Raw genomic sequence first — 13,603 nt, forward strand, 5'->3', positions numbered from 1 at the left:
AAAACAAGTGGTATCGCTCAAAATGTTAGGAATGGCAAAAATAATAACTGCAAAATGTGAAGTATGTTTGAAAAATAATCCAGTAAGCAGGAAAAAGGTTCAAATGGGTTGAATAAAATCTGGTACAGAGCCTGGAGATTATTGGCAAGTAGATTTTTCAGAACTGCCTAGGCAAAAGGGGTATCCTGGTGGGGGCTGATACTTTTACAGGATGGCCAGAAGCTTTTCCCTGTCGTTTCACACAAGCAAAGGAAGTAGTAAAGTGGTTGTTACAAGAAATAATTCCAAGGTTTGGAGTTCTGTTGGAAGCTGGCTTGCTGAAAAGGGACATGGGCCTGTGGAAAAGTTGTGCGAGCAGAGTTCTGTGTGAAAGAATGTCAGTTTGAGCAACAAGATTAGGCCTTGGCCGAAAATAGCTGGCTTTACTAATAGCAGGAGAAAAACAACAGTTGGTCTTGCCGTTATCGGGAGAAAGGTAAAAACAGTGTGACCTTGGCATAACTTCACAAGTAACTTTTGAAGAAGTTCTCATGAGAAAGTTACTGAACACGCGTAGCTGCCAGCCACAAGTGGGTGTGTTTTAGTAATGAATAAACATTAGCAATGTACCAATCATATTAGGACTAGTAGGCATAATTATCGCAAACTGTATAAATATGAGCTAGCTGCGCAAATAAAGTTGAATCACTTCTATCACTCATATTGGGTCGACTTATGTGCATTCCTCCGCCGCTCCAACAAATGGTGCCCAAACGTGGGGCCGAAGAAAGGGGAATTGGAGCGACGGACACTGAGAAGCACCGGTAGCAGCGACCGGGGGGCAAAAGATTAACCGAACGCTGATCGTCTTGGTTGGTGTGTTAACTCTCGTGCCTGGACCGTCCAAAAGGGGTTCGCCGTCAGTGAGGGCTACTGGAAAAAGGCTGCAAAGTCTTTTTAACCGAGGTGCCTTAATCAAGGTAGCACCAAGGAGTATCGAGAAGCCGGCCGGCAATGGATCAAGAGGTAGCCCTAGAATTATTACAGTGCTTTTTAGAAAAGCGGGGAGTAAATTGCGTTAAGCAAATTTCGGGGTTAGTCGTGCTGGGTCGTGTTAAGGGGTGTTTTAAGACTTCAGATTTATTGTTTGAGGAGAGTGAGTGGCGTAAGTTAGGAGATGTATTATGGGACTTGGTAATTGATGATGATAAATCAGCTAAAAAATTAATGAAACCTTGGCGGGAAATTATTAACAGTATTAAGCGATATAAATTAGAAAAGAATTTTGCGGCAGTGGCTACAGAGCGGCTGGGGGGTACTGAGGAATCAGCAGGCTTACTTACTTATGGTAAGGAGTACATTCCTACTCCGTCCACTGGCCCACCAGTTACAGTACATCCTAAAGTGGCCAGTCAGCCGCCTCCTGTACCACCACGCAGTAATGTTACAAATTTATCTAATGAATCAGAGGTAAAATCTACTGCACCACCATGTCCTAAAGAATCAGAATCGGAAATCCCACAAATTGAAATGAAAGAGGGAATACCGAGTAATCAATCATTAAAAAATCGACTGAAAATAACACCTGTAAATTGGCAAAAAATATTACAAGGTGCAGTAGAAGATAAACAATATGAACTGGCTGGCAGCATTTCGGAAGTTCTTGCTTGCCCAGTTGTTTACAATGTAGGAGATGATGGAAATTTAGAAGGATTACATCAGCCATTAGGCTGGAAATTACTATCACAATTACGATCTACAGTTAACGAAGCAGGATTACAATCCGAGCCTGCTAAACAAATGTTGAACTATATATGGGGAAGTGTAATCTTGTGTCCAGAGGACATTAAAGGAGTTATCCGAATGATAATGACACAGTCACAACAGTTATTATGGCAAGCTCACTGGCAGCGGCATTGTGAGGTTTCAATGCATCAGCCGCGTCAGCAGGGAGACCCGCTTTATGGGGTTACTGTTGAACAACTAATGGGATCAGGCCGATTCGCTAGTATTGATGTTCAAATCCAACAAGGTCCAGATGTATGCTTGGAATCTATGCGAACGGCCAGAATGGCAATAGGGAATGTGAGAACTCAGCCAGTGTCACCTTCGTATATGTCAATGAAACAGAGTAGAGACGAACCTTTTGGGAAATTTGTAGATCGAGTGACATCCGCAATCGATCAGTCTGATGTCCCTGAATGGATGAAGGGAGCTATATTAAGACAGTGCATTTATGAAAATACTAATCCCGAAACTAAAGCTATAATTCTGTCTTTACCGGGGGATGCAACCGTAGAAATGATGCTAGATAGGTTAAGTAGAGTTCCAGTGGGTCAGCAAGCGATGTTAGTGGAAGCAGTGCGGGAATTAGGGAAGGATTTGATTCAGGCACAGCAGCAAGCATTCGCAGCCTTAGCTCCGTTGCACCAGCCTGAGACGTGACCCCGATCATCGATACAATCAAGAAGTAAATGTTTCCGCTGCGGGCAAGAAGGTCATATGAGAAGGCACTGTAGAGTTTCTCAAGTTTGGTGCGAGAACTGTCAAGTGAATAATCATAGCACCAGCGTCTGCAAGCGGACGGGAAACGGACAAGCGAGCGCGTCGGGTTGCCGCGCGAGGACAACAATAGCCGCCCCAGCCCTTCAGACTCCATCGTCGGGGGAGCAGAGCCATCTACCGGTGGAAAACAATACAAATCCATTTCTACAGAGTCCCTGCAACCAGCCACAAAAGGAAGCCTCGGGCTGGACTTGGCAACAGCAATAGATATTACATTACTGGACTCACGACCACAAAAAGTTCCTACAAATATTCATGGACCTATAACTATTAATGGACAAACCTATGGAGCATTACTACTCGGACGATCATCGAGTGGAATACAAGGACTGTTTATTTTACCAGGAGTCATCGATGCTGACTACACTGGCGTGATATCAATCGTACTGCAAACAAATTTTCCACCAATCCATGTGCCAGCCGGCAGTCGGATTGCACAATTGGTCCCTGTGCCGCAGCTAACTAAGGACTTACATCCATGTTCTGAGAAGGCAAGACAAAATGATGGGTTCGGATCTACTGGAGGACTAACCATGTTAACCATGGCAATGAACCAGCGACCGGTAATGAGGATTACAATGGAAAATTATGGACATTCTGTTCACATTGAAGCACTATTTGATACGGGAGCCGACCTTACCATCGTGTCACAGGATCGTTGGCCGGAGAGTTGGCCCTTGGTTCCTACGACTACCGGGGTTGAAGGGGTTGGCGGATCTACATCAGTACGGTGTAGCAGAGACAGTTACTATCATCATAGACGGGAGAACAACAACTGCCTTTGTGACTGTGATGTCGCTTCCACAAGGAGTACAGGCTCTTGTTGGAAGGGATGTTTTAGATCAAATGGGAGTGATCCTTACGACGGACAAGCATTTTCAATGGCGGTCACTGCAGAATGGACTTTCCCGATCCAATTACAGTGGCTGACAGATGATCCAGTCTGGGTCGAGCAGTGGCCGTTGAAAAAGGAAAGTCTACAGGCAGCCCATAACCTTGTTCGAGAACAGCTTCAACAAGGACATTTACAGTTATCAACAAGTCCATGGAATACTCCAATCTTTGTAATAAGAAAGAAATCAGGAAACTGGAGACTACTACAAGATTTAAGAGCAGTAAATTCTCAAATGCAACCAATGGGAGCTTTACAACCTGGACTACCCAATCCTGCTATGTTACCAGATCAATGGACTCTATTGGTAGTTGATCTTAAGGACTGTTTCTTCACCATACATTTGCATCAGCGAGACACCCAGCGATTTGCATTTACTCTGCCTTCGATTAATAGAGAGGCGCCTGCACAACGGTATGAATGGACAGTGTTACCACAAGGTATGAAGAATAGTCCAACTCTTTGTCAATTATTTGTGGACAATGCATTACGTCCTGTCCGGGAGGCCTGGCCGACAGCGTTTATTTATCATTATATGGATGACATCCTGATAGCTCAAAAGGACTGTTTTACAAAACAACAAGAGCAATTTTTATCGCAGACTTTAAGAAAGGAAGGTTTAGTCATTGCTCCAGAAAAAATACAGAGGGTTTCGCCTTGGAAGTACCTCGGCTGGAACATTTCAGAATCTCAAATTCGCCCTCAAAAGTTAACCCTGCACACTGAACTACGGACATTAAACGATGTACAGAAATTGATGGGAGACCTACAATGGTTGCGACCAATAGTGGGTATACCAAATGAACAATTAGAAGAACTTAGGCCATTATTACAAGGAACAGATCCAGCAAAACCTGTACATCTTTCTTCCAAACAACAGGAAGTTATCAAGGCAATTGTCGAACAAATTACACAAAGGTGGGTAGATCGTCGAGATCCGCGTATTCCTGTCGATTTAACGATTATACATGGACCGTCTCAATTAATTGGTGCACTGACCCAGTGCAAAAAGAAAAAGGGGGAGAGGGTCCGAGTGTTGGAATGGTTGTTTACGCGATTGCAACCACAAAAAACGATTGAGAGGAAATTAGAGACTTTAGCAGAACTAATTATGAAAGGAAGGACAAGAATATTACAAATTACTGGATCGGAGCCGGGAATTATCAGAATACCTATTAAAAGGGAAAATTTAGAGTGGTGTTTGCGACAGTCGGAGGACTTACAAATGAGTCTATTGTCAACAGCAAATGATATAACTATTGATTCAATTAAAGCACCAGTCCTGCAATGGGTCAGTCAAAATACATGGATAATGCCATCAAAACGAAGTTAGAGACCATTGTCAGACGCAGTTACTGTATTTACCGATGCTGGAAAAAGGTCACATACAGCAGCAATTACATGGCTTCAAGATAATCAATGGTATCATCATATCCTTGCAGCAGTGCCAGGAGACTCACCGCAAACACTGGAATTAGCAGCAGTAGTGTGGGCAGCTCTACAATGGCATGATACAGAATTGAATTTTGTGACAGACTCATTATATGTTGCTGGAGTTTTGGAGAGGATTGAAGATGCGAGGATCAAAGACATCAAGAATTCTCGCCTATTTGAATTGTTTCGTCAATTACAATCGGCATTACGACAGAGACAGAAAAGCTATGCAGTTATTCACATTAGAAGTCACATGTGGAAGGAAGGACTGGGAGAAGGAAATGATAAAGCTGACCAATTAGTTACCGTGACTGTACCTATGAATGACTTTGTAAAAGCCAAAGAAACTCACAACGTATTTCATCAAAATGCAAGAGGTTTATATAAGCAATTTAGTATTACAATCGAAGAAGCCCGAGGAATCGTGAGAGCGTGCCCTGAGTGTAGCCATCATGGACCAGGTTTAGGGACTGGAGTTAACCCACGCGGACTGGGCCCAAACGAACTTTGGCAAATGGACGTTACCCATGTATCTGAGTTTGGTCGTTTGAAATATGTGCATGTGACTGTAGATACATTCAGTCGATTTATCTGGGCAACGGCACAAGCCGGGGAAAAGGCGCTGCATGTTGTCCGACATTTGACAAGTAGTTTTGCTGTCATGGGAGTGCCTCAGAAATTAAAGACGGACAATGGACCAGCGTATGCTTGTGAAAAGATCAGAAAATTTTGTCAACAATGGGGGGTGACGCATATTACAGGCATTCCACACTCTCCCACAGGACAGGCTATTGTAGAACGGGTTAACCAGACATTGAAAGAATACTTGCAGAAATTTAAAGATGTGTGTGATGTTCAGGAAAAGTTGGCTAAAACATTATTTGTTATGAATTACCTATGCATATTTGGGGAGAATGATGAGCCACCAAAGTTCATTCAGGAGTTGCTACTTTAGAACAAAAGCAACCAATGAAGGTGTATTATAGGGATTTGGCAACGGGTGAATGGAAGGGACCCGTTGAAGTACCATATATGGGGAAAGGTTATATGTGTGTTATTACTTCTACAGGACCTCAATGGGTGCCATCTAGATGGACCAAAGCTGCGCCTGCTCCCGCTACTGTTCGCCCTTCTTGTTCCACTGAAAGCAGTTCCGGTACCGGGTCAGACAAACGTCTGGATAGCGTGGGCGAATAGGACGGGACAGACTGATTTTTGTTTGAGTTTGGCAACTGCAACAGAACCCTTTAAAACATGCTTGATAGGTTACCCTCATTTAGACTCTTCTGACTTTCTAGGATGGATAGATAATAGCAAAAGTTGTAATGGAATAGATGTAGCAAGTCAATCAGCTTGTTTAATTATGCAATTAAATCATACTCTACCCTGGGATCCACAGCAACTAGACCTTTTGGGCTCTGAAGCAATTGACAATGGTACATATGAGAATACAACTCGTACTTGCATCACTTTTGGTAACTTTAATAAATTCACTGTACAAGCAATGCACATGGCACGCTGGTTAGGAAAGAGTAGTCGAATTGGTTGGGATGACAATCCATTTATAAATGGAGCTAGTGGTACAATTGTTTCTCCTTACAGTACGAGTTTCGATATTAATCATTATTGTGGCAAATTTAATAAAACTACAACATTTGGAGCCTATGGATGGAGTATGAATAATGCCAATGAAATATTGAAAGTAAAAGGTTCAGCTACAGCTTTACAGCCCGGCATATTTTTGATTTGTGGAGATAGAGCATGGGGTGGAATCCCAAAGAATCCTCTTGGAGGACCTTGTTATATTGGTAAATTGGCCTTACTTACATTAACACACCGGAATTGGCTTAAAATATAATGATCCTCACCCAGAAGCAAAAGGAGTATAGCTCAACTTAGTCAAAATTGTGATGATAATGTTGAATTATGGTCAGTTACAACTAGAATTTTTGCATCTATGTTCACAAGTGTAGGGACAGCTCGTGCTTTGAATCAATTGAATAAACTCGCTTGTTGGTCGGTAAAGCAGGCTAGGGCCACGTCAGAGGTCCTTGAAGAGATGATGCAGGACATGTCAAGTTTAACACATGCAGTGTTACAAAATAGAGCAGCTATTGATTTTCTATTGCTGGCACAAGGACATGGGTGTGAAGATGTTGAGGGGATGTGTTGCTTTAATTTAAGTGATCATTCTCAATCTATTCACAAACAGATAGATTGGCTGAAAAAACATACACAAAAAATCCAACAAGAAATTAATTGGTTTGATGGGGTGTTACAATCAATATTTGGCGGGATAACACCATGGCTAATGTCATTGATTAAGGAAGCCTTACGGTGGTTGGGTATATTGATATTAATCTGTATAATAGTTAAAATTGCATATGGGTGCATGATGAAAGGAGTCTCAAAGCTGACACACCAAGCTCTACTCGCACAAAAAGAAAAAGGGGGAATTGTTGGGAAGTGGCTTGCTGAAAAAGGACATGGGCCTGTGGAAAAGTTGTGCGAGCAGAGTTCTGTGTGAAAGAATGTCAGTTTGAGCAACAAGATTAGGCCTTGGCCGAAAATAGCTGGCTTTACTGATAGCAGGAGAAAAACAGCAGCTGGTCTTGCCGTTATCGGGAGAAAGGTAAAAACAGTGTGACCTTGGCATAACTTCACAAGTAACTTTTGAAGAAGTTCTCATGAGAAAGTTACTGAACACGCGTAGCTGCCAGCCACAAGTGGGTGTGTTTTAGTAATGAATAAACATTAGCAATGTACCAATCATATTAGGACTAGTAGGCATAATTATCGCAAACTGTATAAATATGAGCTAGCTGCGCAAATAAAGTTGAATCACTTCTATCACTCATATTGGGTCGACTTACGTGCATTCCTCCGCCGCTCCAACAGAGTTCCTACTGGAATTTCTTCTGACAGAGGTCCACACTTTGTTGCAGAAGTAGTCCAGAATGTTAGCAAAATTCTGGGTATCACATGGGATTTGCATACCCCATGGAGGCCACAATCCAGTGGGAAAGTAGAAAGAATGAATCAAACCTTAAAGAGACAAATAAGTAAAATTTGTCAAGAGACTAATTTAAAATGGCCTCAAGCACTTCCATTGGCATTATTACGAATCAGAGTACAGCCAAAGAGTGGAACCTCAGTCAGTCCTTATGAATTATTGTATGGAAAACCTTATGAGTCCCCAGAACCAAATCCAAACATGCATGTAAAAGGGAAACAAGATGTGTATAACTATTTGCTTTCCCTAGGAAAAAATTTGACTGTAATTCGGAGAGCAGTGGTGTGGAATAGACCAGTAACCCTGGAAGCTCCGCTGCATGACTTTCAACCAGGAGATTATGTCTATGTGAAAACGTGGGCTTCCAAACCCCTGCAGGAACGCTGGAAAGGACCCTTCCAGATACTGTTAACCACCTTCACGGCTATTAAGATTGCGGAATCGGATGCTTGGATACACTACACTCGAGTGAAGACGGCACCTACTCCATGGAAGATTATTAGCCGTGACCCAAAGACTTTAAAACTGACTCTGAAACATGTCTAATTTTTCATATCTCTTTGTGATTGTTCTCTTTATATTAGTTCAGCAGATGATGTTGGTGGGAACCTGGGCTGAATTGATGATTAGGAACAAAAGACAAGTAGAAACAGAACAATTGATTAGCATTCTGTCCTGAGTTCAGCTGGGATAGAGTTAATTTTTACAGGAACCTGGAAGGTGGGGGGCATAGCCAGGGCAGCTGACCTGAACTAGGCAAGGAGCTATTCCATACCATGTGACATCATGCTCAGTATATAAATGGGGAGCAGGCCAGGGGAGCACTCAACTTTTGGTGGGGGGAAGTGTCAGAGCGTCGGGTCCAGGTGGTGAGCAGTTGCACTGTGCATCACTCTTTTTGTATACTCTTTCATTAGTACCATTGTTGTTGTTGTAATTTCTTTGTGTTGTCCCAGTAAGCTGCCCTTATCTCAACCCTTGAGGTTCCGGGTTTCTTTTTCTTTTGTCTCCTCCCCATCCCACCGGAGGGGGGCGGAGGAGTGAGCGAGCGGCTGCGTGGTCCTTTGTTACCGGCTGGGCTGAAACCACGACACATTCCTAAAAAAAAATGTCTGAAGAAAATTTGATGTTAGTATTGATTAAGGGATTTGCCAGCTTGCAAAATGTTACCCATATTACTGCTTGTTTGCCAATACCAAGAGCAGTAGGGGAATCTATTCCTTGGGGAATTCTAACTATGAATTTAACCACCCTGGAACATAAAACCAAAACCACTTATTGTAGACAAAAGCCAGTGACTCAATGGTCTGAGCAGGTGAAGGTCATCAGAAAACAATGGAAATGGATGGGCAGAAAAGAAGATTGTCTGAAATTATTGAATCATCATTTTACACCAGCCCCTTCTGTAGGAGACTACCTATTTACAGTGGGTAGTCCTATCGGGTGGTGATCGTATGATGTACAAGTCAAAACCAATGAGAGCCGGAGCATCATGGAATGGAAATGTGGTGAGACTAATCAGACTATACCAGAAAAAACAGTTAGTTGGGATGCAGTATGGTCTATGGCCATACTGTCTCAATTTCAATATATGGCCAAAACTTCTTGGTGCTTTACTTGGGACGGATCAGTTTATACAGTCTGGCCATCAGTAGATGACAGAAAGAGTACATTGCAGGAAAAAGAAAATCTAGTATCTTGGTGGAAATGTGAGAAAATTTACAATTGTAGGACTAAAGACCCAGCAATCGAAAGAATTCCTCCTTTAGCTGCGGCCTTGAAATATGGCTGCTTGTGTAGAGGACTTAAAAATGATCTCAAATTGACTGAAACATTCATACCCAAAAGGGGAACTTTTTTCAGTTGCAGAAAATCTACCATTCAGAGTACAGGACATTTGATTTGGGCATTAAGTGATGGAACCTGGACAACTCAGCTATCATTAGATGGTACGGTAAAACAAATTACTTTAGGCATGCCAACATTGTGCCCGATTTGGAAGAAATCACCATTTAAAGGACCCTTGGAGAATTTAAAGTTGAGACAAACCAAGAGGTCTGAAACAGATGATGATACATGGAACGAACCATCAACAGGAGTGCAAATTGGCTGGGCTCTTGAATCCCTTTTGAACCCTATAGCTTCATATAGAAACAGAGAATGACTCTACCAGTTAACAGGTCAGGTAGAAAAATTAGCAAACATCACAAAAAAACGGTTTAAGGAATTGAATATACAGCTGCAGGCAACTTCTAGGATGACTCTTCAAAACAGAATGGCTTTAGACCTAATTTGACTTAAAGAACATGGAGTGTGTGGATACCTCAAGGATAGATTGGACCATTGTATTCCTATTCCTAATGTCACTCAGGACGTAGAACATGATTTGGAGCTATTGAGCAAAATTGAAAAAGAAACTGAAACCATTCGAGAGGATATGTCAGAAGATTGGCTGGGAAAAATTTTTAGCGGATTAGGATGGTGTCGTGGTTTCAGCCAGGCCGGTAACAAAGGACCACGCAGCCGCTTGCTCACTCCTCCGCCCCCCTCCGGTGGGATGGGGAGCAAACGGAGGAGACAAAAGAAAAAGAAACTGGAACCTCGAGGGTTGAGATAAAGGCAGTTTACTGGGACAAACACAAAGAAATTACAACAACAACAAAGGTGCTAATGAAAAAGTATACAAAAAGAGTGATGCACAGTGCAACTGCTCACCACCCGGGACCCGACGCTCCGCCACTTCCCCCACCGAAAACAGAGACCACCCCCCGGCCCACTCCCCATTTATATACTGAGCATGATGTCACATGGTATGGAATAGCTCCTTGGCTAGTTCAGGTCAGCTGCCCCGGCTATGCCCCCACCTCCCAGGTTCCTGTAAAAATTAACTCTGTCCAGCTGAACCCAGGACATTATCCACCCCTTATTCTATACCATCTACATCATGCCCAGATCTTACATTTTTCCAATCAACCACTACTACTCTCCTTGTCTTATATATAAGTATATGGACTCCCCCCCCAACCTCGCACACACACACACGGTGTTCATTTAGCCTATGGGCTATCCCTCTAATGTGTCCATCGATTTTGGGGCTCTATCTGTTGTAACAGTTCTTCAGGATAAGAGAGAGATGGTGTGAGATGTTGGGTTGTTGTACGCTGCCTCTGGAACTTGCAGCTGGTACATTTGGTGCAACCCACGCCCTTGGTCTGCAGGTTGAAGATGTTGATCTTGAGGAAATTGCTGGGTGCCAGTTCAAGTTCTATCGCTGTTGTACTTGGTTCGGTTTCAAAGTCCATCCTGCAGTCATTTGGGTAATTCTTACAGTAATACCCTTGATATGGCATATAGACACTATAGATACAATGACATGCATTGGCAGGTTATTTAGCAGTTAAATATCATACAGCCCAATTCACTGGCTATTCTCTCACAAAATCAAATCTCCTTCAGGTACATATTGAACTTCCCCATCCTTCTGCATCACCCACCAGGTGTACCCAGGTCCTTGAGCAAAAACAACCCCTTGAATGGGTTTGCCTCTGCTTGAGGGAGGACTAACCCAGACTGTCTTTCCTAACATACTCCTCATGTGCACTACAGGGACTTTATCCCCTTCTACAGTTTGTGGAACTCTTAGTTGGGCGGGGCCAGCCCGATTGTCGGATCCTCTAGTATTAACTAACCAGGTGGCTTTTGTTAAATGTGTATCCCAATGCTTGAAAGTTCCACCCCCCATCGCTCTCAATGTAGTTTTCAGCAGTCCATTGTATCATTCAATTTTTCCGGAGGCCGGTGCGTGATAAGGGATGTGATACACCCACTCAATGCCATGTTCTTTGGCCCAGGTGTCTACGAGGTTGTTTCGGAAGTGAGTCCCGTTGTCCGACTCGATTCTTTCTGGGGTGCCGTGTTGCCATAAAATTTTAACTTCAAGGCCCAGGATAGTGTTCTGGGCAGTGGCATGGGACACAGGGTATGTTTCCAGCCATCCAGTGGTTGCTTCCACCATTGCACATGGCACTTGCCTTGGCGTGTTCGTGGGAGTGTGATATAGTCAATCTGCCAGGCCTCCCACTGTTTATATTTCAGCCATCGCCCTCCATGCGACAGGGGTTTTTGCCGCCTGGCTTGCTTAATTGCAGCACATGTTTCACATTCATGGATGACCTGTGCGATAGTGTCCATGGTCAAGTCCACCCCTCGATCTAGAGCCCATCTATATGTTGCATCTCCTCCCTGATGGCCTGAGGTATCGTGGGCCCACTGAGCCATAAATAGCTCACCCCTACGTTGCCAGTCCAGGTCCACCTGAGACACTTCAATCTTGGCGGCTTGATCTGCCTGGTGGTTGTTTTGATGTTCTTCAGTGGATCGACTCTTGGGTACATGAGCATCTACGTGACGTACTTTTACCACTAGCTTCTCTATCTGAAAAGCAATATCTTGCCACAGTGCAGAAGCCCAGATGGGTTTACCTCTGTGCTGCCAATTGCCCTTCTTTCATTGCTGTAGCCATCCCCATAGGGCATTTGCCACCATCCATGAGTCAGTATAGAGATACAGCACTGGCCACTTTCCTCTTTCAGCAATGTCTAATGCTAGCTGGATGGCTTTCACCTCTGCAAACTGACTCAATTCACCTTCTCCTTCAGCAGTTTCTGTGACTAGTCGTGTAGGACTCCATACAGAAGCCTTCCACCTCTGATGCTTTCCCAGAATGCGACAGGACCCATCAGTGAACAGGGCATATTGCCTCTCATTTTCTGGCAGTTTATTATACAGCAGGGCCTCTTCAGCCCATGTCACCTCCTCCTCTGGCGACATTCCAAAATCTTTGCCTTCTGTCCAGTCCGTGATCACTTCTAACATTCCTGGGTGACTGGGGTTTCCTATGCGAGCCTGCTGTGTGATCAGTGCAATCCACTTACTCCACATGGCGTCAGTCGCGTGATGTGTAGAGGAGACCCTCCCTTTGAACATCCAGCCCAGCACTGGCAGCCGGGGTGCTAACAGAAGCTGTGTTTCAGTACCAACCACTTCTGAGGCAGCTCAAACTCCTTCATATGCTGCCAAGATGTCTTTTTCAGTTCGAGTATAGCACCTCGGATCCTCAATATCCCCGACTCCAAAACCCCAGAGCTCGGCCACGGGTCTCCCCAGGTGCTTTCTGCCAAAGGCTCCAGGCAGGGCCATTCTCCCCAGCTGCAGTGTAGAGCAAATTTTTAATTTCTTGTCCTGTCCGGATTGGCCCAAGAGCTACTGCGTGAACAATCTCCTGCTTAATCTGTTCAAAGGATTGTCATTGCTCAAGACCCCATTTAAAATCGTTCTTCTTCCGAGTAACTTGGTAGAGACTACTTAGAATTTGACTGTCATTTGGAATATGCATTCTCCAAAAACCCACAACACATAGGAAAGCCTGTGTTTACTTTTTATTAGTTCGTGAGGACATAGCTGCTATTTTGTTGATCACGTCCGCAGGGATCTGACGACGTCCATCTTGCCATTTTACTCCTAAGAACTGGATTTCCAGCACAGGTCCCTTGACCTTACTGTCTTTTATGGCAAAACCAGCCTTCAAAAGGATTTGGATTATTTTCTTCCCTTTCTCAAAAACTTCTTCTGCCATGTTGCCCCATACGATGATGTCATCAATATATTGCAGGTGCTCTAGAGCTTCACCGTTTTCTAGTGCAGCCTGGATCAGTCCATGG

The 13,603-nt window shown here is 43.7% G+C and overlaps 1 protein-coding gene across 1 annotated transcript; it reads left to right on the plus strand.

Annotated features, from left to right (window-relative positions):
* The first annotated feature begins 6,545 nt into the window (after positions 1-6,545).
* On the plus strand, positions 6,546-7,724 carry LOC126035579 (uncharacterized). The gene is given in 1 exon segment (XM_049794223.1): positions 6,546-7,724. A coding segment is annotated over 1 exon segment (852 nt). The 3' UTR covers positions 7,398-7,724.
* The last annotated feature ends 5,879 nt before the right edge of the window (positions 7,725-13,603 follow it).

This window comes from Accipiter gentilis, chromosome W (assembly GCF_929443795.1).
Source record: "Accipiter gentilis chromosome W, bAccGen1.1, whole genome shotgun sequence".
NCBI classification, from domain to species: Eukaryota; Metazoa; Chordata; class Aves; order Accipitriformes; family Accipitridae; genus Astur; species Astur gentilis.